The sequence below is a fragment of the Aspergillus karnatakaensis genome, assembly GCF_047715665.1.
Source record: "Aspergillus karnatakaensis strain CBS 102800 unplaced genomic scaffold BJY04scaffold_7, whole genome shotgun sequence".
NCBI lineage: Eukaryota > Fungi > Ascomycota > Eurotiomycetes > Eurotiales > Aspergillaceae > Aspergillus > Aspergillus karnatakaensis.
The window spans coordinates 518,705-540,256 of record NW_027395719.1 but is presented as its reverse complement, the minus strand read 5'-3'; the positions used below and the strand labels follow the sequence as shown (position 1 = coordinate 540,256).

General features: G+C 50.2%; 7 protein-coding genes across 7 annotated transcripts; 4 read left to right on the top strand and 3 right to left on the bottom strand.

Annotated features, from left to right (window-relative positions):
- Positions 1 to 463: 463 nt before the first annotated feature.
- On the top strand, positions 464 to 3,162 carry BJY04DRAFT_231843 (putative differentiation regulator (Nrd1); the record flags this gene model as incomplete). Its single annotated transcript, XM_073719638.1, has 1 exon — positions 464 to 3,162. One exon carries the CDS (start codon positions 464 to 466, stop codon positions 3,005 to 3,007), a length of 2,544 nt encoding a protein of 847 aa, XP_073575145.1. The 3' UTR covers positions 3,008 to 3,162.
- A 752-nt stretch (positions 3,163 to 3,914) lies between these two features.
- BJY04DRAFT_146185 (Iwr1 domain-containing protein) lies at positions 3,915 to 5,871 on the top strand. Its single transcript, XM_073708787.1, has 3 exons — positions 3,915 to 4,039; positions 4,132 to 5,415; positions 5,508 to 5,871. The coding sequence occupies exons 1-3, from the start codon at positions 3,973 to 3,975 to the stop codon at positions 5,720 to 5,722; spliced, it is 1,566 nt and encodes a 521-aa protein (XP_073575144.1). The 5' UTR covers positions 3,915 to 3,972; the 3' UTR covers positions 5,723 to 5,871.
- Positions 5,872 to 7,607: 1,736 nt separating this feature from the next.
- Positions 7,608 to 9,346, bottom strand: BJY04DRAFT_180657 (uncharacterized protein). The gene has a single exon (XM_073710099.1). The coding sequence runs from the start codon at positions 8,762 to 8,764 to the stop codon at positions 7,982 to 7,984; it is 783 nt and encodes a 260-aa protein (XP_073575143.1). The 5' UTR covers positions 8,765 to 9,346; the 3' UTR covers positions 7,608 to 7,981.
- A 4,159-nt stretch (positions 9,347 to 13,505) lies between these two features.
- BJY04DRAFT_146120 (uncharacterized protein) lies at positions 13,506 to 14,351 on the top strand. The gene has a single exon (XM_073708786.1). The coding sequence runs from the start codon at positions 13,725 to 13,727 to the stop codon at positions 14,295 to 14,297; it is 573 nt and encodes a 190-aa protein (XP_073575142.1). The 5' UTR covers positions 13,506 to 13,724; the 3' UTR covers positions 14,298 to 14,351.
- Positions 14,352 to 15,075: 724 nt separating this feature from the next.
- Positions 15,076 to 15,521, top strand: BJY04DRAFT_146097 (uncharacterized protein). The gene has a single exon (XM_073708785.1). The coding sequence runs from the start codon at positions 15,180 to 15,182 to the stop codon at positions 15,426 to 15,428; it is 249 nt and encodes an 82-aa protein (XP_073575141.1). The 5' UTR covers positions 15,076 to 15,179; the 3' UTR covers positions 15,429 to 15,521.
- Positions 15,522 to 15,606: 85 nt separating this feature from the next.
- On the bottom strand, positions 15,607 to 16,276 carry BJY04DRAFT_180649 (uncharacterized protein). The gene has a single exon (XM_073710098.1). It carries the CDS (start codon positions 16,079 to 16,081, stop codon positions 15,614 to 15,616), a length of 468 nt encoding a protein of 155 aa, XP_073575140.1. The 5' UTR covers positions 16,082 to 16,276; the 3' UTR covers positions 15,607 to 15,613.
- Positions 16,277 to 20,389: 4,113 nt separating this feature from the next.
- Positions 20,390 to 21,539, bottom strand: BJY04DRAFT_180646 (uncharacterized protein). Its single transcript, XM_073710097.1, has 5 exons — positions 21,513 to 21,539; positions 21,216 to 21,452; positions 20,747 to 21,153; positions 20,586 to 20,698; positions 20,390 to 20,530 (listed from the first exon to the last, which is right to left on the bottom strand). Exons 2-5 carry the CDS (start codon positions 21,400 to 21,402, stop codon positions 20,497 to 20,499), a joined length of 741 nt encoding a protein of 246 aa, XP_073575139.1. The 5' UTR covers positions 21,403 to 21,452; positions 21,513 to 21,539; the 3' UTR covers positions 20,390 to 20,496.
- Between the last annotated feature and the right edge of the window lie 13 nt (positions 21,540 to 21,552).

The window sequence follows — 21,552 nt, the reverse complement described above, 5'->3', positions numbered from 1 at the left end:
CCCCCTAAAATCGACCAGCCAACGGAAACATCTCCAGAAGGTCAGTCCGCCGTCTCCTTTCTTTCCTTCCCCCCCCAAAATGCACATTCCAATTGACCACTAGAATCCCTTTCAGACACGTCTCCATAGGGGCCATTCGTTTCGCGCTGTGACTTTTATTTGATCTTCTGCTTCTTGTCACTCTCTTCAACCTCCATCCCTTCTCCTTCTATTCTTTGTTCGGAGCTCCTGTTTCTCAATTTACCCTCTTCTTTTCTCTCGGGGCTAACTTTCAACCCTATATTTCTTCATAATTTCTTATTACCTTCTTTTAGTTCATCCTTCTTCGATATCCCCTACCTTGGCTACTCCTCTCCGCCCTTGTATCCCTCGTTGTTGACCCTGGTTTCTCCGCCGACCTCGACCTCCTCCCGTTCTCCTTTAATCAGGAGGCAGCTCTATCCCTTTCCCTCGTTCGCTCGCCATGCAAACCTCCGATGCCTCTAATCTTCCGAGCCGTCTGAAGTTTTCTCACCTGAATGCGGACAGTACGGGGTTTTCACACGGAGCGTACAATTCCAACAACATCCCTCTCCAAGGGTTGTCCGAACGGAACCATCGTCGAGTAAACATTCCCGCTATCAATACTACCGCAACTCAAAGCACAGTGGACAACATGGCGAATTCCGGCACCGCGTTCGACATGAACTTCACTCCCCTCCTTCCCTCGCAGCTGCTGCTTGGCAGCCCATTTCAGCCTGGCACTCCATCCGCGTTTACCTCCCCCCAGTTTACCAATTACGGCGGCTTCCCCCAGAACGCGTCTGCACAAGGGGTTCAAAATCAACTCGGGAGTCCAACACAAGCGTCGCATAATGCTGGTTTATACTCGAACATGTTGTCTGCGGAAGGATTGGGAAACTCACAAATGCTCGGTGGTCCGCAATCGCCTGTTGGTGGTTTAGGGGGGCTAGGAAATGCTGCGTACGGAAGTCCTGCTGCAGCTGTTACTCCTGGCCTCCTTTCCGGTACGAGTCGGACTGTGTATCTGGGTAACATCCCCCCCGAGACTCCAGCGGAGGAGATTCTGAATCACGTTCGAAGCGGACAAATTGAGTCTGTTCGTTTGCTCCCCGATAAGAACTGCGCCTTCATTTCGTTCTTGGATAGCAACTCTGCCACACACTTCCATTCGGACGCTATTCTCAAGAAATTAGCTATCAAGGGAAACGATATCAAAGTGGGCTGGGGTAAACCATCACAGGTACCGACTTCGGTCGCCCTTGCTGTTCAACAGTCAGGAGCTTCGCGAAACGTCTACCTCGGCAACCTTCCGGAAGAGACGACGGAGGATGAGTTGCGAGAAGAGCTTGGCAAATTTGGCTCTATTGACACTGTAAAGATTGTCAAAGAGAAGGCGATTGGGTTCGTGCACTTTTTGTCCATCACAAATGCCATGAAGGCCGTATCCCAATTACCCCAAGAAACCAAGTGGCAGGCTCCGCGTCGCGTTTTCTATGGCAAAGATAGGTGCGCGTATGTCTCAAAAACCCAGCAGCAGAATGCCGCTCAGTTTCTTGGAATTGCGCCGGGATATGCGCACATTCTCAACTCCGCGGACCGTGACCTGATCACGAACGCCCTAGCTCAGCAGTCTGTCGCTGCTGCTGCGGTCGCCACTTCTGCTGGTGGTGTCAATAATCTGGGAAACCGAACCATTTACCTGGGTAACATTCATCCAGAAACTACGATCGAGGAGATTTGTAACGTGGTGCGAGGCGGACTCCTACACCACATCCGTTATATCCCAGACAAGCATATCTGCTTTGTCACCTTCATCGACCCGACCTCGGCAGCCTCTTTCTATGCCCTGAGCAACTTACAGGGACTTATGATTCACAACCGACGGTTGAAGATTGGCTGGGGTAAACACTCCGGGCCTCTTCCTCCAGCTATTGCCCTGGCTGTCAGTGGTGGTGCCTCGCGTAATGTGTATGTCGGCAACCTGGATGAGTCGTGGGCTGAAGAGCGTCTGCGTCAAGACTTTTCCGAGTATGGTGAGATTGAATTGGTCAACACTTTGAGAGAGAAGAGCTGTGCCTTTGTAAATTTCACCAACATTGCAAACGCAATCAAAGCCATTGAGGGCATGCGCAATAGGGAAGAGTACCGACGATTCAAGATCAATTTTGGCAAAGATCGTTGTGGAAACCCTCCTCGTCAGACAAACAACAATGCTGGACAACAGAACCGTAACGGCAACGGAATCGATGGTCCGCAGTCGCCTTCGCCTGCGCTGAACGGCTTCCACAGCCTTGCTCAACCCGGCTCCCAATCTAGCCCAACCCGCCCTGCACTCTCCCCCGCACCTGGCTCTACTGGATCTCAGAACGGCCAGCAAAACCGCCACCCTCTACAGACTGTGGCGTCTCCGTCGGGCATTCTAAACAATGGCTCCAGCAACCCACTCACGCTTTACCTCAACCAGATGTCTGCGCAGCAAGTCCAGGAGCAGGACAACCGCCTTAGCGACCCTCTCACCCTGGCTGCTTATCAATCGCAGGCGCAGCCCAACCACCACCAGCCTCAGCACCAGCACCAGCACCAACACCAACACCAACACCAACACCAACAATCACTATACAACGCGACTAGCAGTAGCGATCTCACGAATGGTGGTATCGATGGGCCTTTGCATCAACACAAGTCCTCTGTTAACGGTTTCCTAAATGTGACAAACGGCGCATCCGGCCCCGGCCACCATGCCACTGCGAGTACTAGCAGCTTGAGCGTCCCTCGTGCACAGCATTCTCGAGCCGTGAGCTTGCCGTCCTTTTCTCAGGAACCTTTCGGTCCTATCTCGAGCCAACCTGGGGCTGGTCGTTCCGGGGTAGCTCATCACCCTCAGAACAGCTTCTCAAGCTTTTCTTCGGCGCTCGGTGGGCTCAACCATTCGGGCTTTGGTCTGGCCATCCAGAATGAGAACGCATTACCTGGCTGGGCTGAAGAGGAGATTGGGGCTAAGTAAACTCGCCCTCTGATTCATGCTCATCCAACGCTTCCTCTCTGTCATGGTAGATCCTTTCATGCACTTTATCACTTGATATTTCTTTCCTTTTGACTATTTTTCTATTGCATTGGTTTTCATTTTGATCCTTGTCATTCTACATGTTTGTATTCCAGTTTTTTTTTTTTTTTTTTCACCAACACCCACCTTCCCATATTCTTTTAATCACCCCTTCTTATACCATTCATATGTATTGCTAGCTGGGTATGATACTTTCCCTTCTTTTCACTTCGTTTTCCTTTTCGTTCTTGATTTACACTTTTTTGTTTTGCCTACGAAGACGATGAGATTTGGCTGTACCATAGACTGGCTTGGCCACGATCACTCTATCTTGCTCTCCTTGCTTACAGATGTGATTACTCTTGTGAAATATCCTAGGAGAGTCTAGACAGCTCTTCTGTCACATTTTGGAGGATGGGCGGCAGCTAGATCGAAGGGCATCAGGGGGTTATTATCGGAATAAAGTGACAGCGAACGACCGCCATTCACACAGCCGGGAAGAGATGGAGGAGAAGCTGATAAAAAAAACACTAGCGACGACATACTTCTAGATCTGCAGTGTCTGTGCATATCCATGTATCTTGAGTTGTATAGTATCTATCGCGTACACCATAGCAACATGATTGGAAAGAATCATGAGCAGCATCCTGCTGCCAACCATTGTTTGAAGAAGCAACCATCCTCATCTTCAACAGCCGCTCCGAAGCTTCGATAACGTAAACTTGCCTAGTAGATAGGTGTCATTTCCTTGATGGGATTGGGAAGATATTGAGAGCTTCCCGGAGCGGAAAAACCTCTCGCCGCGTATCCATCCAAAAGTAAATAACAAGGTGAATTTGACCACCGCCATCTCCCTCAACTTCGCCTATATCCCCCCTACATTAAAGCAGCCCTCCTTCACTGTAGTCTGGCCTCGCTCACCCAAAATGTCACTACCTCCCGAACAGATAAATATAAAACGGCGCCGAGAGGAAGAGCCTGTCGACACCTTGTGTAAGTTCACTTCTTCCTGATCTCCGAGCCTTTGGCGAGATCAGAACCTTGCATACATTACTTTTACTTTTCGAAAGCTTATTCTCTCCCAGACATACAATCCGAACTGCACCAGACAAAGCGTCGATTTACAGACTTTGTTTTTCAGCGAGTTACTGTTAATGCCAGAGGAGCCCCTCAGAGCGGCTCGCCTGGTCCTTCAGCTCTTGGAGCCGCGCAGAGAGCCATTCGGAGTCCTCGTTCTGTGAGCAACATTCATCTACCCAAGTCCACCAATACGGCAGGCTCAGGCGTTCCCTTGGTGAGAGCCACATCGCCGGGCGCTGAGATCCGCGAAGAGAAAAGACTTGCAGCCGCCCGGAAACAGGCTGAAGAGAAATTGGAAAATGCTATTTACTCCTCGCCCGCGCCGGAGAAGACGAACTCAGGGAAAGTTACTGCTGTAACCAGTGAGATCGAGAGACCAGCAAAGAGCGCAGCATTGGCGCCTGCTGCTTCAACTGTGTCAGACAGCTCGGCTTCCTCAACAGCAGTGGCACCATCAATACGTCGCTTCCAGATTTCACGGACTGGGACACCTATAACCCCATTACGCAGCAGTGGCGGAGGTGTTCAGAAGCGTCGAGCAGACGGTGCCGTAGCAATATTAGTGGAAAAGCTACGACGCGAACCCCATTCGCGGCGCGCATCAATGGTTGCAGACGCGGCCGTCATGCAAGGGGAGGAAATGAGCCAGGCGTTGACACCTGCTCGCCCCCAGAAGCGGCCGGTGGTGAATCAAGCTGAGAAGAAGTGGCGAGCAGAGCGTCAAGGGGCAATCTCTGCTGCCAAAGAACATATTTCTCAAACCTTGGAGAAGGAAGCGCAGGCTCATCAAAGCAACTGGGAGGCCGAATCGGACCGACTAGCAAAACAATTCGAGCAGATCGCATTGGAGCTCGAGGGAGAAATGGAGGTAGAACCTACCAATACTGCCCAGCATCAGCCCTCACCAGCCATACGCTCGGCAATACCCAAACCTACACTCAAATACCAGCCTCGGACTCCTAACAAGCATCGAGCTGCACGTTCAGTGTTACCTGAGGGGAGCCAGGAAAATGCCGGGAAAACATCTGCAGTGCACGAAGATAACGATGAGGACTATGTTTATGACACCTACATTCGTCGTCCTCTGCCGTCTAGAGGCCTTTTGGCGGATCCGCTAGTCGATCTAGAGGTAGACCAAGAGGCATGGTTGCGACACCACGGCATTGATAGCATTCGTCAGGATATTGGTGTTATTGTCATCACATCCGAGGATGAGGTGTATTGGGAGGACTTTGCGGAGGAAGAGGACGACGAGGATAGGTGGGATAGCGAGGATGGAGATTCTAACGGTGAGTTACTCTATACGTCATGTCGCTCGATGTTGCACTAGAGCGTCTTAAAGAGGGTGTCATGAGGTAAGCTAACGGCCGCTACTTGACAGCCGAGAACAATCCCGCAAATGACTATCCAGACGAGGAGTTGTCCTGGGATGACGAGGAAGACGATCCAGCAGCTATCTACAGAAAGTACCGACACGACCGGTCTGATGACGAAGAGTTCGACTGGGAAAATTCCGGTAGCGAAGGAGCAGGCGGTGACAAATTTGGCAACCCATATGGACGGTCGCACGTGGAGTCTGACGAAGACAGCTGGTGACGGGCAAATCCAGGGATTCTGAAGACCCAAGCTTCTTACAAACTTTGTTATCACTGCAACTTCCTACTTCAGCGACCTGCAGCAGACCACAGCCGAACAATGACTTTCTTGAGTCGCAAACCATCGTAGCGGCCTTGGGATGACTCGCAAGTCCAGCACACAGCCTTCTTGGTGCCGATCCTCAATATACCTCAAAAGACGTTCAAGAGGCTACGGACTTCGGGGGTAAACCCCAAATTGAGAACCATGAAGCGACAAGAGGGCAATGCAGGCGATCAACTCTCAGTCACCCGATACCTAGCGATGGTCATTATGACAATGCGGGGTCATCGACATCACAGAGATGATCAACATGAACTCAAATGCTGAAGAATCTCCAACACAAGGCCAAGCATCCCCGCCAAAAATCACCCCAACAACAATGTCCTTATCTAGACCAACGCCATCCCAACTCAACAACGCCCTGTGACTCGTTAATATATTCCCCATCAAGATCTTCAAGATCCAGCCCATTCGCCCACCTGTAGTCCCCACGCGAGAAAGAAGAAGAAGGAATGCATCTTGCAGACACGGACTGGCCAATTTACTTTTTTCCCCCCCATGCCGTGGTGGTGACACCGGACCAGGTGCCACTGTCCGCGCCATGCCATGCCATGTGGGGTGGCTCATCCTAAAGGATGGCTTGAAAGGTTGGACCCGGCACCTCAGCTCCCATTGCTGTCTTACCCAGTCGGGATCCGAATCCTTCGCTCGATCGGGTGGGACGGCGGGTTCTGCAGGCTCACAGAGTAGGTTAAGTTGATACGAGCGTGGCAGCTGAAAGCCTGAAGTTGCAGCCTGATTAACCGTGACAATATGCAGTATGTATGCCTGGGCTGGGCCCGCCCTGGCCCTGCGGTCGGAATTCCGCCTTGCTTAGCTCTTGCAGTAACTATTTAGTTACAGTTACACCTACCTATTGAAGAACGAGATCTTATTATTATTGCATGTCGTTATTGTAACCTCACAGCCCACAGCCAGATATTGCGGCTCGCAAAATCTGCACCAGCGATACGAGTCGCGGCCCCCAAGCTATCCTTTGCGGGTAATATGTTGCGCAAAAGCACGACATCAGACGTAGTACTGTATCTCCCGTAGCACCGGGATTTTCCCTGCCTGCCTCCCTGTCTCAGTGCCCATCACTTCTTCTTCTCTATCCCACCGCTGCAACTGCACTGAATTCACAATGTGGCAGCGCAGACAAGCATGGATCAATGCAGGAATATCCCCCGCTTGGCCCGGACCCAAGGCAGTATTCGAAAGTGAGATTGATCCTTCGCTTCTTGACTTTCTCCCTCTCGGAATATCGACCTGCCTGATTTGCCGTAGCCAGATATGGGGGCCGAGATTGATGTAAAGGGAGGCAGAAGTACCGTACTGTATCTTACCGTACATACTTACTCATACTACCCATAGTTACTGTAGTCTTATCACTACCTACTACCACATAAACAAGTTGCAAGTTGACCATGTACCTCAGAGTGAAACATTACTTTTGATGAGATTATCCTTGCGAGGTTATTCCTCAGTACTGATTCCATATCTCATTACTTAGAATTACGATGCTCTAGTCCTAGTCAGCACCTTAACGACCACCGTCCGAGATTGCCGGCGAGCGACTGCCAAGGAAATAAGCAGGCGTATTGAATTCGAGTGCCAACCCGCGCGCGTATCAGTATCGTGCTGTGCTGCGTATTCGACAGGGTTTACTGGGGTCACGTGATGGAGTCGTTCCTTCTCGAAGGAGTATACTCGAGAGTATTACATACAATCTTACAGCAAATAAGGGTGGCAGTAAGATAAGGAGGAGGGATTTGTAGTCTGAAGTCTAGTTTTATTGTCAAACTCTGTTTGATTTGTATTGTAAGATTGGTTGTTGGTGATATCGTGATATCGTTTCATATGCATGCTAGAATACAGAGAGCCTTCCCAGGAGCTATTGATGGACAGCATGTCATACGTCGTCTGCGGATGTCAATGTCAATGTAAGTGGTGGGTGGGATGGAGAAGAAATCAGGTTCTGACTTGCGCCAGTCATGTGAGTCCCAAGAGAGATGAAGGTGGGAGGAATAGATTAAGAAGGGAAGAAGAGTGTATGGTATGGGTATGAAGAGAAGAAAGAAAGAAAAAAAAGAGGTATCATCGGCCGTAACGAATCGAAGGGTAAGCTGTGTAGAAGCTTTGATCGAGGAGAAGTGAGGTAAGGAAAGAAGGAGAAGACTACCTCGTCAACTTCCTCCTTAACACCTCCTCCCGGTCCTCCCTCATCCAAGGATACCAGACCCCAATCCACTCAACGACGCCAAACTGCGGCGCCCCTCCACCCCCAAAGCCCGCACTGCTGCTCTCCTGTCGCAAGAACTCGCCATCGCGCATCCGCCGCTGCTCCCTCAGCGTCGGACACTTCTTCTCCTTGATGAAGCGATAGAATTTACACTGGATCCCTTGGAAACCGCTGCGCTGCCGATTCGGGAATTGCCGATTGAAGCTCTCGCGCACTTCCTTCCACTCCTGGCAGAGGTCGACACGGTGGTACCAGATGAAGTACATTTCCTCTTCCTCGTACTTTGGGCGTGGTGCTCGGCGGCGGTCGCCTGTGGGCCCGTTGTTGGTGCTTGAGCTGCTGGAGACGGAGTCGTATCGGTCTCGACTGTAGGCTTCTGGAGAGGAGTCTGTTGAGCGGGGGCGGTAGGGCATGAATGATGAGTGGTGGTCCTGGGAGTGAGAGGAGGGAGTGGTGTGTTGGCTGTAAGGATTATGATGATGGTGGTGATGGTGATGGTGATGATGTTGTTGGTATGGGTGTTGATGTTGGCTGTGATGTTGGGGCTCGGAGAAGCTGTAGTAGTACTGGTTTGGGCTTGGTGGGTAGAGAGGCGAGTACTGTGGTGTTAAGGGCCCGTAGTGGTGTTTTGGACTGGGCAGTGGTTTCTCGGCCTCTACTGGGGGGTTGAGCAAAGAGTCGATGGCCATTCGGCCTGGGCGGGATGAGAGAGACTCCATGGTGGTATGTTAGGAGGCAGTAAAGTCGACCTGATGTCCTTTTTTAAGGGACGGTAGGATAGAGACGGATGATGCTGGAGGACAGGGTTGGTGGGTTGGTTGGTTGATTGATTTGATAATGGGTAGAGGTGGGTGGATGAAGACCAGATGGGATGACTGGAGATCTGGGGCGAGCGCGTTTAAGAGAGCAACTATTTCTGGCTCTGCTTTCGGTTACAAGGCTTCCAACGGCACACGAGGGCTCCGGTTGGGTTGTGAAGAGAGTAGCCCATGCAGCGTACCGAGTCCCTGGGACTGGCGGGCCTGTTAGAGCGAGCGAACGGAGGGAGGCGCCCCTGTCCCCGTTTGGCGAATGTCGTGAAGCCTGATGCGCAGCGTCTGCGGCAATAGACCAAGTCGGAAGGAGGGCGCTTCGAGCGATGGTGTCTAGCACGAGGCTTGGAGGGGGTGTTTGTGTTTTGCAAGGGCGGCTGAACTGAAGGTTGAGAGTGTTGGCTAATGCTGGGTGAATGAGTCTGCGATAACTACAGTGATGGCAACAACAGCAGCAGTTCGCTTGTCTGTAAATACTAACTACTTAAAGGCTGAGAGGGCCAGATAATATAAGTAAAATAAGGATTAGATGAAATAATAATATCATGAAAAAAATTAAAATAATTCAATCAGGCAAATAATTTATTCACATTTCCAGTAAGCAGAGCATCCGAATGGGGAAATACCAGCAGCTGCAATTTCTATGTATTTTTCGCATCTTTCCCATGCTGGGGGAGGACTCCACCTGGCACCATGATCCAGATGGCAGATCGGAGTCGCGAATTCCGGAGCCGCAGTCAAACAAAGAAATATCCTCCTCTGATATTCAGGACGTTGGTTCAACTGACAAATACCCGATAACTGTCGACCACAAAACAGAGCTATACTGGGGCGGGTGGCATACCAAGCCCCTGTTTATTTGAAGAGTCAAATTGCATTCTTGCCTGACTCTGGACGCCTCGCCACACCCAGGCGCTCAAGGGGGTCACTTTGGACCGGCCGACGGCTGTCAACAAGGTCAGAATGAGACATCCATCTGCTCGCTCATCGAGGGACAGCTTGGTGGAGCTGTGGCAGCTAGGCTAATCAATCTTCAGTAAGGTATCTCCGGGGGTCTCGACCGTCAGGCGTCAGAGCTCTTGCTTGGTTTGATTCGATTTAATCTACGGAGTATGACAGCAACCCACTCTTCAGTTAACATGAGAAACAGATCTCTCGAGGGAACTCAAAGAAAGGCTACAGAATACTACGTCACGGAGGAAATACACAGCCTTTGGCTGATGGTCAGAGACCAGAGGTTACCCTTGGGGCCCGGGGGGAGACAGAGGGGGTTGGAAAAAAAAAACCAACAAAAAGCAGAACAAAGAACGGGCGGTGATTGGCGAAGCAAACTGTCTGTGGCTTTTACTAGCTTACCGGTCTGTCGGGACGGCCCAGCAAATCACAGCACGGAGACTTCAATGGGTCTCACAATTTCAGCAAGGCCTGCATGATTTGCTGAAGGACCTCCCGTCTGACAGAGCGTGAGGGACACGATGTGTGTGGGACTGGGACACCCCTCTTTGAAGGTCTGAAGGACTGCAGCTCTGCACTGCAGGAAACATGCTTGCAGCCAGCCAGCGAGCCAGCCAGGCCAGACGCCAATCTCCAGACTTGCCAACTCATCCTGCCTGCCATGTTTGCGGCTAGCAGCCGTCAGCCCTCACTGTTTCACGCCCCCCTCGTGATGGCGTCTGCAGTGCGCTCTTCAAGCCATCGCTACACGAACCGAGACCAAAGATGCCACTAACAGGCGTGAGATCATTTCGTCAGAGGGAAGCGAACGAATCATACTTGTTTCTGACGGCAGAATTATTGCCATTCGCTCGATATTTTAAACTTATGATGCTGTCTGTGATGTTGCGGGAATGATTCGTCACGGCAGGGTGCTATCTCAAGACAGGAGATCTGACGATATTACCCAACAGGGAAAGAGGATGGATTTCAAGGAGGGATGCTGGTCGCGATCAACTGATGCTGACATGGCAAGCATCAGATACTGATCCTGGCACCTGCATGTCAATCCAGTCCTTTCCAAAGCTCAACGCGCTGGATCTGGAAAAGAAGACTACACCGAAGATCTCGAATGTATCGTTTGCTCGAGACTTGCATCGCCCATCTGCAAAGACTCAGCCGGTCACTGGGCTTGCATCAAGAGATACAAAACATTGGAACGCAAAAAGGAATACTTCTCACGTACTCCGTAGAGTTACATAAAGTATGCATTCTCCAGCCAATGCATCATTCTCCCCCACAAGACATTTGTCACCGATCATCGCCGAGCTCGAGATGAAAGAAAACGGGGTCTCCGGTGGGCCTTGGACTAAAGATCGTTGCTCTGTGAATCTCATTTGCTCAAGAAGTCTCCTCAGCTCCTGTTCCTCAGAATGTCAGGTACGTACTTTGTCAAGGAACAACCGGACGGCGAAGGTCTGGATGTGGAGCCCAAGAAATGCGGCACAGTCAAAGTGCGCAAGCTTTGAATCGCAGTCCACATATAGCCAGAAAAGGGTTCTGGTCGGTTATAGGCAGGTTATGATTGGGGATTTGCGGTGGGTATCTTATTTCCCCCACGATCACATATCCATCGTCAAGTGTGGTACGGAGGCCTCCGAGGGAGAATTTGCGAGCTCGTCACTCTTAACACAAATCACGAGAAATTGAAAATGCAGGAAGTGCGAGTCAGGGTTGCACCTGCCTATATCGTTTCCTGACTCTTGCTTGCCCTCTGCAGTTCTCGGATTCCAGTAAGCGTTATTCTCTTATTCTCCAGGGGAGCTTCATCCCGTCCACTCGGCTGTCAAGGCACGACGCATGGACCGGATAAAATCGATGATCGGCCGCTCTGCAGTCCTTGACGGTTAACGGAGCAAGAATCGTTGTAGATCGCAGGATTTCTTCACGCTGAGTCTTTCCGAATCTGACCTGGCTTGAAAGAGAACCTCTCCACTTCATCCGTCCATCAAGGCCCAAGGTTTCCAAGAGCGCATACCCGCAGTGTATTCCAATCACGTGAGCACTATTGGGTGCAACTATTCGCTGTCGAGAACAAAGAAGCGAAAGAGTATGGAGTACTCCGTACTTATGAATATGAATTAAATGATTTTTGTCTTGTGGAACGGCGTTGAAACGCCGCCTGGATGTCTTGGCTCGCTTCATGAGGGTCAGCCTGAGGCTCAATCCGCAGGTTTGATCATTTTGATTGCCTGACACCGTCTGATGTTGAGAACTTGAGAGTAATAATATGAGATGCAATCTCCTTCAATTTCTCTTGCTCAAGTGGGCATCGTCTTAATCAATCAAGTGGAGCCGGTCCGTATCACCGTTCGACGGCGCAAACCTTGAAGCTGGAATAGTTGCATTAGCTTGATACTGAGTACTCGCGATATGCTCTTTGTCCGCCTCCGGTTCCGACCTGACCAGGTTCTTCAAAGTTCATGGTACGGGCTACGTACTTTTTTGCCGTGAAACCTGCAGGATCCAACAGTGTCATCTTCAGTCGCTATTGACCCGAATCTGTCAGATTAGATTGATCCTGCCGACGGTCATAGCTCGCTGCTCGACTTCCAGAACAATTGATTTGATCGCTGATAAAGCCAACGACAGCTAAGAAAATCTAAAATATACGAGCCAAGCTCAACCAAAATCTCCCAATCACGCATCGCATACTTTTCCCAACTTGGAACGGACGGGGAGATCCCGTCATTATTTGGTGTCGCTGCTCAGCTGCTGTCATAAATTGAGGCCCTTATGAACGCCGAGACTCGAGTCGCCGACTCGCCGACGCCTGCAATAATAGCCCGTCGATCGCCTTGGACGCCTCTTATCGTCTTAACGGTTCTGCAGCGCCTCGTCGCTATTTTCAAAAAGGTACCCTCCAATTCTGTACATTGCAACCGTCTGATTAAACAAACGATGTGTCAACCTGTCAACCTGTCAAAGGAGTGGATATGAGAACCCTTGCTTCGGCCATTCCTGACCGACGATGAGACCTCCCCTGCATACTTTATAACTTTATATTCTTACAATCAGCAAGGAGTTTTTAAGTATGGAGCATTTACGCCCAAATAATCAGATCTTGGGACTCATGAATGCGATCGCCGACAGGAGTCGGTGAGTCAGGAAAGTTCGTCAAATGGATGTTTGCTTCTTCCTACTTGCAGAACCCCTTGCGCCAATCCTTCGAACCGCATAACTTTATGCAGTCTACTATCATCATGAAGTCAACACCTCGGCACGACCCATGCATGGCAATTCGAATCAGGGCCTCGATGAATCGATTCGCGATGCAAGAAGCTCAACCCAGCTTGGGTCTTGCGAGACCGTTATCTGTCGCGAATGCTGAGTAACTTCTACGCACGAGTCTTGCTCAATTGAGTCAGAAGACCTGATCAGTGCCCCGTATCACGCCATGGCCATGACAAGGCTCTGTCGCTTCTTTTGAGTCGATGCGGTTGAAGTACAATCATGAGGCTTGAATAAGGCACGTTCTACAAAGTATCAATGGTTTTTAAGATTACATGGTAAGTGGTTGTTTCGCCGCGCAAGATAACTAGCGAACGCCTTGTCTTGTACTCCAATCTACTCTGAGACTTTGTCTCTGAGGAGCTGATGATCACCATAGTGCAGAAGATCTTACTTAAGGTTGACAAAGGCATTATTCAACGAAATTGCCTCCACAAACTCTGAACCTCTGAAGTCACAGAGTCCTCGAGGCTCGAATCCCCCATCACAATCGGGCTTCTGAACTCCAATGGACTCGGGGTTCAACTCCTGTTTACCCCAAGCATCGCCACACCACTAAGCACCTCTAGGCTTTTGCAAAATACAAGTCCAAACAGACCCCAGCTGAGCCTCAACACCACTGCCAATATTACGACTCCGGAGTATGGATTTAGCTAGCAGATACTACGGAAGTAAAGCCCAGCGCCAATCACCAAACTTCCCGAGCAGACCTCCAGCCAAGCCACAATCCCAAAGCTGCAACCTTTCCATGAATCATCTCGGTTGTCTTTTCCAGACTGTCACTAACGCCCTCCACAAACTAGCCGGTAGTAATCCAATCTCCATTTTCCGGACCCCACGAGAGTTAAGACAGGAACTGAGGCAAGTGGATCACCCAGTAGTAGTAACTCGGTCGTCGATTGAACCTCGGGTATACCTAGGGAAAACCGCCAGAGTCAACTTTCAAGGGCCCCGTCAATCAAGAACGTTGATGTGTGGGTGCGCGGGCGATCTTATTGGGGCGCACGGAAAACACCTCCCTGTTAGCGGCTTGGTCGCGTTAGTTTATACGAGCAGCCGACGGCCGTTATTAAATCAATATATTAAGTTTTGCGGTGGAGCATTGAGTTCTTCAATGGAACAGTTTAGCTGGAATATGGATTATAGATTATGGAGTCATCGACCCATCTCGCATGGGGGCGAGTTCGTCATGGAAATCCTCCAGGGCGAGAAGTGACAGATGCCAGATGGGCACTGGGCAGCGCAGGCAACTGCCCGTTTTGGTTCGCACTGAAGGAGTGGCGGGCGGGCGGGCGAAACTAACTGGACTTGGCTTGGAGGTCTTCTAGAAGGTCTCCGGGCTGTCTACCATTTGCCAGGTGTTAGACATCTGGAACGGAACTCCGCAAGCTGCCGGACTTGAAGAATCCCTGCCAAACCAATCTGTCAAGTCCTCATGTGAAATTGTGAATGTACTATGGGGCTGGGGCAATATAATCTGTGAGCATTCATTCCTACCTAAACCCACATTGTGCCATAATAAAAATGTGGGCCTGCGCCATCCGGGATCTTGGAGCTATGCAATAATAATAAATTATAATAATAATGCCAGAAAGATACGATGGCCGGATGGAATGTGGGCTTGGTTTCGGCCGGGCTCAGGAGTGAACCATAGGTCCGTGATTTCAAATCTCAACCAGGAATTGAAACAATGGTCTCACGCAGATGGTTCTATCGAGAGCCTTTGTACGATCAAAAGAGGTGAGTACGGAGTAGTAACCCGAGGCCTTTTGTCTCACGAATCGCCACGACTACCTATTGAATAGCTTTTTTTGGTTAGTAATATTCGGAAATCCCGAACAGTACCTTCATGGTCCAGATTTACTTCCTGTTCACTCGCTGACCCTGAAAATCGGTAGCAGAATCATTGCATTCATCCTCTTCCTCTGTACTTGTAGACGCGAGATCTCGACGTACGCTTTTGATTGGCTTGCTCGATTCTTCACAACTCGGGAAGCCCGCTTGCGCTTCGTCGACTCTGACATCTCATCTGTCACGGGTTACTAGCACGATGTATTGTTGCAGCCAATCATTGTAGGGCTCAGCGCTCAACGACAGAATGAGAGAGCCAGAAGCAAAGGCTATGTCTGCACTCTCTGCACTCCCGAATCATGGTTGCATTAACCCGAGAGCAGAAGCCAGAAGGCTGATCGGCCACCCACTCATGCGGCTGCTTGCTTGCTTGCTTGCTTGCTGTTTCAACTTCAAGTTGGCTGGATGGAGCTTTTACCATACCTGGTGTGGCACAGTCAGTGTGCATGGGAGAGGCGTGTCAGGTGGATACAAGCATGGATGTACCTACCGTTGACAAAGAAGCCTCAAGCGCCGTTGGTCTTTCCTGTGGTTTTGATTGGAGACCAGATATCTACGACACACTTGGTGTTTGAAGCGTCGGCATGGTGCTCATGCTCATCATACCCTGGAGTAGATAATGCGGAAGATCGTGATATCAATGAGTTGGCCTCCGGGGCATTGCCTGGTCCTACGTCGTATTCAACACCAGCGTAGCAGCGCGACAAATCCCTTAACGTCACTGTTGGCAAACAGAACCAAAAACCCGCTTGGTCTTCGCACAGCCTGAGGTGTCGTACGGTAATCACGACTTTGACACGGGGATAGCCGTTGATCGGCATTGGCAAGGCAGATACATACGGAGTAGTATGATTCTGCTGGTGGTCCGTGAGCCTGTGACATCAGTCGGAGACGGGGTTCCGTTTGAAAGTGATACGCATGCATCTCTGTATGTATCTCGTCGACTCCGGGATACCAACCACTCGGGACTGAGTACCATCCTGCGGCTACTGGAGCATGATTTAACACAGGGAAAGCCACAACAGCCAGGCATGTCGGGCGAAATTCCCTCCGCACCGGAGCAGACAGGTTTGTGGGCCAAAACACCGTTGCTGGAAAGCAGCAGATCCCCGTTGGCATAAACCTAGCTTGTTTATCATCATTCATCATATGGCTGGGCTCGGAGGTGGGTTGCAAGGATCGGATCTGGCGATAACTGGACTTCTTATTGGTTGACCTCCTCGAGCAAGAGGGTGGGAAATGAGAGCAGGTCGAGCAATGGGACGATTAATCACTGTAGTAGTGGAGCGACAGGGATTAACCTGTTTCCGGGACTAGCCTCTGATCGTCGGCCAAAAAAAAAAATAAAATAAAAAACAAGTGTCATCAGCTCAGCGATTGCCAACTTCGGATAGAATTCTCAGTACTCAGTACTCACCCTGGTTTAAGCACGCGAAGACTAGGAGGCTAGGAGGACGAGCTAGCTCCAGCCCGTCCGAACTTTGGTGCCAATTGGAAGGCAGCAGCTGAAGCAAGATATCACCAGATCTCGACTAGCTCCTTCCGTGATGAAGTTAGTTACGTAACCCAGGTCCTGAAGAATCTCTCCAGCTATCTATATGATGCGGAGTGTGAAGAATCGAGGTAGATCCCCCTCTTCGCGAGCTTCACCTGCGACCTCGGTTGGCCTCATTAATTCTCCCAGCGTGAGACTCGAGATTAACAAGAAGAAGGGAGGGAAACCCCCTCATCCAGTTGGAATAGCCCAAGGTTTGGCTCACGGTGTGCTAATGCCTAGCTATCACACCTTCACCCAGACTGTCGGGTCCTGACAGTGACATTCTTGCTGCAGGCCGAGCACGGCGGCGCTGCGATGTTTGGCTAGCAGATTGGGACCTTCATTTAGTTCATCTCTATTTCTGGTAGGAAGCAGCTCTTGGAAGAGGAGACAGGAGTCCAGATCTTCCAGTCGTTTAGCACACCAAGATCTTTGAAGTAAGTAACTATGCCGCGCACGATGGCATCCGACCTTAAGGCCCGATGGAATCCGAAGACAATATTTCGGCCGTAACCATGGGAATCCGTCGGCGGACTTTCTCTAATTTTGATCATGATATGACGACGAGCTCTTGAGCAACAATCACACAGGTAGGACTTGATTAAATCCGAATAAAAACCTGTGTACGGAGTACTACTCCATACGACTGCGAGGACCACAGTCTGCGAAGCTGCAACACCAAGGAAAGTTCTTCTGCGTTGTCGGGGATCTCCGCTTGGTTCTGGCCTCCCGAATCCCCCGCTCTCCACTAAAAATCCCAGCTTCCCATGGGCCATAATCATATAGCTGCTAGTCGGACTGTCGGACATTTCTTATTTTTGCGTCGCCCACGGTTGCCAAAACCGGTCCTACTCGCAGGTCCACTCCACTCGAACGGATGCTCGTACTTCGGCGTCGGGGCACAGGGATCTGTTCCACTGGGAGTGTCAGTCAATATAGCTTGCATAGTGACCATGGACAGCAAACCTGCGAAGGCGAAAGTATAATGCGCTCATAAATCCGCATTTGGTAGGTTTCCACGATATCAAAGTCAAGGCCCTCGTAAACTTCGTCAGCTTTGAGCTGGTGGCTGAACAGTGACCCACCAGCGCCAAAGGCTACGACTTTCAGGCACAGGGCGCCTGGCTGAGCGCTGAACGTGCTGGCCTTACGGAAATAGTGATTAATGAACGATAATGTTCTCCGTCAAAAATAACCGGAGCAAGGCGAGAGCAAGGAATTTCAAAAACATCAGAATGACCCTCCCATCATTCGGTACTGAGTAGTCTCGTAGTTACTACCCCCCAAGTACCATCTCCGCCAGGCGCCAGCTTCCGTATTGGCCCATGCCTGTATCATTAAACCCCCAAAAATCATGGCTTGAAAGATTGAACTACCTATACTTCTGCTAAGCTCAAACTGTAAGTGAAAATTAGGTAGCTGCTGTCTGTTTCAATACATTATAAGATGAGCACATAGAATCCTCTGCAGATTAACTTCACCGATCGCAAAAGCAGAAGAAGCAGACATACACCAGTTAGCTCAAAGAAGTGAACATATCGATAGAGTGGAATGTTATCCCCGGTCATACCAGTACTTTTTGGAAGGGACATAGTCAAAGTCAACACGAAATAAAGCAAGAAACAGTAAACACCCCGTGTTGAAGGGAAATGGGAGCGGCGGCTTGACTCGAGGAAGCAAAGCAAACAGCCGCAAGCAGTCCGTCCTCCAACGAGGAAGACCGGCGTTTATTATGCGGAATGAGAGCAAGCAAAGGGATTTTGATAACAGTGTCGGTGGTCAGTGAGCTAATGGGTGCAAGAACTGACAGTCTGTCAACGGCAATGAGACCAGACGCTTTCACCCGCGGCTTCGGCGGACTGTTGTTCCAGATATAAAACTTGAAACCAGGTAAATGGCACCGGCTCAAGTGTCTCGGTGTCGATTAGGTGATGTTTACTGCTCAACTGTTTTCTAAGTCGTTTATACTCTCGAAAGTTGTTGGCACGGCCATGCGGATAGGCATATACGCTACCACGACCTTCGTCTGGAGTTTCCAAGCAATGAGTCTGTCAACAACTAGAGAAGCTTGATAGGTTTGTCTGCCTTGAACCAAATTCCAGTTCTCAGGTGTGTGAGAAGAGTTGTGTGGCTATAGAAGATTGCGGTAGCGCAGTCCGTACACTTTTCGGAAAAGGACATTTCAGCTTCTTGTCTGGGTGGTGGGATCTCAGGCGTATTTGGTAGGAGACGACGTCGGTAGACAGCGTAGACTTTTCTGCTGAACTCAAAACAATGTACGCACTGAAATCCAAGCCAGGTCGGCTTATCCCTACCCCTAGAGTCTGGTATACCTGATGATATCTGCACGACTATTGTTGTGAGTAGGCTTGGGTTCGAGGAATACTTTGATGGAACTCACTCGCCTCTGCCTAGTGAGACCCCGCGTACCACACCGTAGTACGTTGGTTAGTATACGCCGCGACTTGTTGCACCACGTCGAAAGATAGCTATGGCATGGCAGTAGTGGGGCATGAACAAGCTCGCATATGGCCCCTCTGCAGATGGCATGCGGCGTTCTATTTTGCAAAGGACGTGGTTCTTGCCACTAATCCACTGGTCGCCCTTGACGAACTGCGGGGTGAGATCAAATGTCACGTCTCATATGTCAAGAGACCTCCCCTGCTTGATATTGCTGCTACTCTACCTGAGTGACTCGTGGTCCTCGTGGTAATGACTCGACGCAATGGCGCCCACTTGGGTTGCGGTTGCCGTCAAGAGCACCGTCATCAAGCTCACTAAGTCAAATGCGTCCGTGCCATCTGTGATTGCGCTTCCTCACCAAAGGTGGTGCATGTCGTGTATGTCCGTTGGGGTCACATATCCTAGACTGTTTTGTGTGATCTCGTAGGTTTGCCTTTAGTTGTCTGTTTCTCAAGGTAGTTCTTCAGCTTGTGTTGGGAGGTTTCGGAGCTGAACATCAGGTATTCATCGTGTCTCGTCTCGAGAACCTGTTCCAATTGTTGGTCCACAGGGATAAAAATCCGTATGACACGCAATTGTCAAGGTCTTTGGGGTCTTCTTGTTTGACGTAGTGGATTTGTGGTCTTTACCAGAAATTCGGTAAATACTTCGATTTCATCGGAAATCAGGGTATTTGATGGTATTCTGTCTATTTGGTAATCGTTAACCGCACCTAATGAAGTGACAGAGGAAGTAGAGTTACTTTATGAAGTTCATCTGTCTGAAATGATCCCAGCTCGCGTCTTGGTGTGATGGAGCAGAATCGTCGGGCCCGGCTACTAGCCAAGAATCTGTAGTCATCTTCATGCTCGCTACTATCCAGATCTGAAAGATTCACGGTGTCGGTATGAGCAAGCGTTCTTTGTTGGTCAACCTATGTGTTGCACGATGGGAAGGATGGTCGAATGAACCGACTGTAGTACCCTAGGTATCGTTGTGGTCACGTACGGAACGATACCTAATGGCTGGTACGTTTGACATTGGCAACCTTAGCTTCAGCTCCATACAAACCAGATCTATATCTACATTAATCTTACACCCTTGACTACATTCTAAGTTTGACTATAAGTAAGTATATCCCAGTGCACTCCTTGATACGCGTGGGTTTGCGATGTTGGTTTCTCTGTGGAAAGTCCAAGATATATATCTTAGGCATAGGCAAGCCGCTCCTCAGGCCTAGTCGAGAGCAACAGTCAAGTAGGACAAAAGACCACGAGAGGATCGACGAGCCACCAGAAAGACCACAAGCCCTGACATTACAAAGTAGTAGAAAGATCTAAACCAGTTCTTTACACAGAAATCAACACCAAGCGTCACTCGGAACTGATGCGAATGCACCGCACTAGGCACGCAGTCAACTACGAGGTGGGCTGATGAGGTCTCATGCAACGCGTGGAACATCTCAAAAGGCTGTTCATGCCATTGTATTGTCGATTCTGGGATCACAGTAAAGGAGAGTACATTGCGCAACTCGCGGATGTAGATACAGCATCTCAATGACCACATAAAGAAACTCAAGGGCCGTTCAGTCGGCGTGATAGCCAGTCGCGACCTCACAACTGGCAAGTCTGGTTAGTTTTACTGGATGCTAAAGGGCCTGTGCACGCCACTTACGGATCAGTTGCATACTGCACGTTGCACTGCTCCCAGTCTTCATTTCGCACCAAGGCGGATCTGAACCTTACGGCCTCGTCGATGCTGCAAAAGCGAAAGTTCACGGAGCGAGGCTGCGAGAAAGGTTAATTGAGGGCTTGGAGATAGTTCGTGGTACTTACAGAGCCAGGGACGTAGGAGTCAACGATCTTTTCGACCTTGCGTCCATTGACCGTTGCAATCCTGACAAATTCGTTCATGGGCACGTCCATTTCGACACCAACAGCCCGAACGACGCGGGTTGCACCAATCGACAAACTATGAGACAGCTGCGAGCTAACCACGTCAACGTCCTCACCAAGGTCTACATACACAGCGAGCTTACGCTCCTTATCAAGGTCGATCCCATTGGGATACTTGTCGTAGTAGGTCTTGCAAGCCGCGGGGTCACAGAAAAGGACGTGAGCATTACCAGCCGGGGTGATGGAGATACTTTCGATCATTCCGCTGTGAACAAGGGACAGCACCTTGTCTGGAGTACTCCACGAGGGAGGCAGTCCCTTGATAACAACGCGCCTAATCTGAGCGGCTAGGGAGAAGCCAAGAGAGAGATGTTAGTATGTGTATAGAAAAGATATGAGGAGAACATACCTGGTCGGTTACGAACGCTAGGAGTACCCCAGCTGGAGAAAGTAGTGAGGTGCTCGCGGCTTTCCTCCTTGACCTGGGTATTTTCGATGTTCGGAGTAGTGACACGGGTTCCATTTGCTGGGGTCTCAATAGAGGGGGCAGTTTCATCAACACCGGAGGTAGGGACATCGTCGTCAAATTCGATCATAGGCTCGCTGGCATCCACGGTAGTACTTGCCGTTTCGGCCTCAGCGGGCGCTGTTGAAAGGAGAGGTGTCAGCTTTGGACTCCACAGAAAGGACTGTAAAAGAAGCTTACCTTCGAACTCAGTGTTGGAGGTTGCTGCTACCTCATCAGT

Bases quoted from the DNA above. Each gene is read 5' to 3' on its own strand.
- BJY04DRAFT_146185 (XM_073708787.1), top strand. From the start codon at position 3,973: ATGTCACTACCTCCCGAACAGATAAATATAAAACGGCGCCGAGAGGAA. The intron at 4,040-4,131 runs GTAAGTTCACTT...ATTCTCTCCCAG, and splicing joins AGAGCCTGTCGACACCTTGT to ACATACAATCCGAACTGCAC. The intron at 5,416-5,507 runs GTGAGTTACTCT...GCTACTTGACAG, and splicing joins CGAGGATGGAGATTCTAACG to CCGAGAACAATCCCGCAAAT.
- BJY04DRAFT_180657 (XM_073710099.1), bottom strand. From the start codon at position 8,764: ATGGAGTCTCTCTCATCCCGCCCAGGCCGAATGGCCATCGACTCTTTG.
- BJY04DRAFT_146120 (XM_073708786.1), top strand. From the start codon at position 13,725: ATGGATTTAGCTAGCAGATACTACGGAAGTAAAGCCCAGCGCCAATCA.
- BJY04DRAFT_146097 (XM_073708785.1), top strand. From the start codon at position 15,180: ATGAGAGAGCCAGAAGCAAAGGCTATGTCTGCACTCTCTGCACTCCCG.
- BJY04DRAFT_180649 (XM_073710098.1), bottom strand. From the start codon at position 16,081: ATGATGAATGATGATAAACAAGCTAGGTTTATGCCAACGGGGATCTGC.
- BJY04DRAFT_180646 (XM_073710097.1), bottom strand. From the start codon at position 21,402: ATGATCGAATTTGACGACGATGTCCCTACCTCCGGTGTTGATGAAACT. The intron at 21,154-21,215 runs GTATGTTCTCCT...GCTTCTCCCTAG, and splicing joins TAGCGTTCGTAACCGACCAG to CCGCTCAGATTAGGCGCGTT. The intron at 20,699-20,746 runs GTAAGTACCACG...CCTTTCTCGCAG, and splicing joins ACTCCTACGTCCCTGGCTCT to CCTCGCTCCGTGAACTTTCG.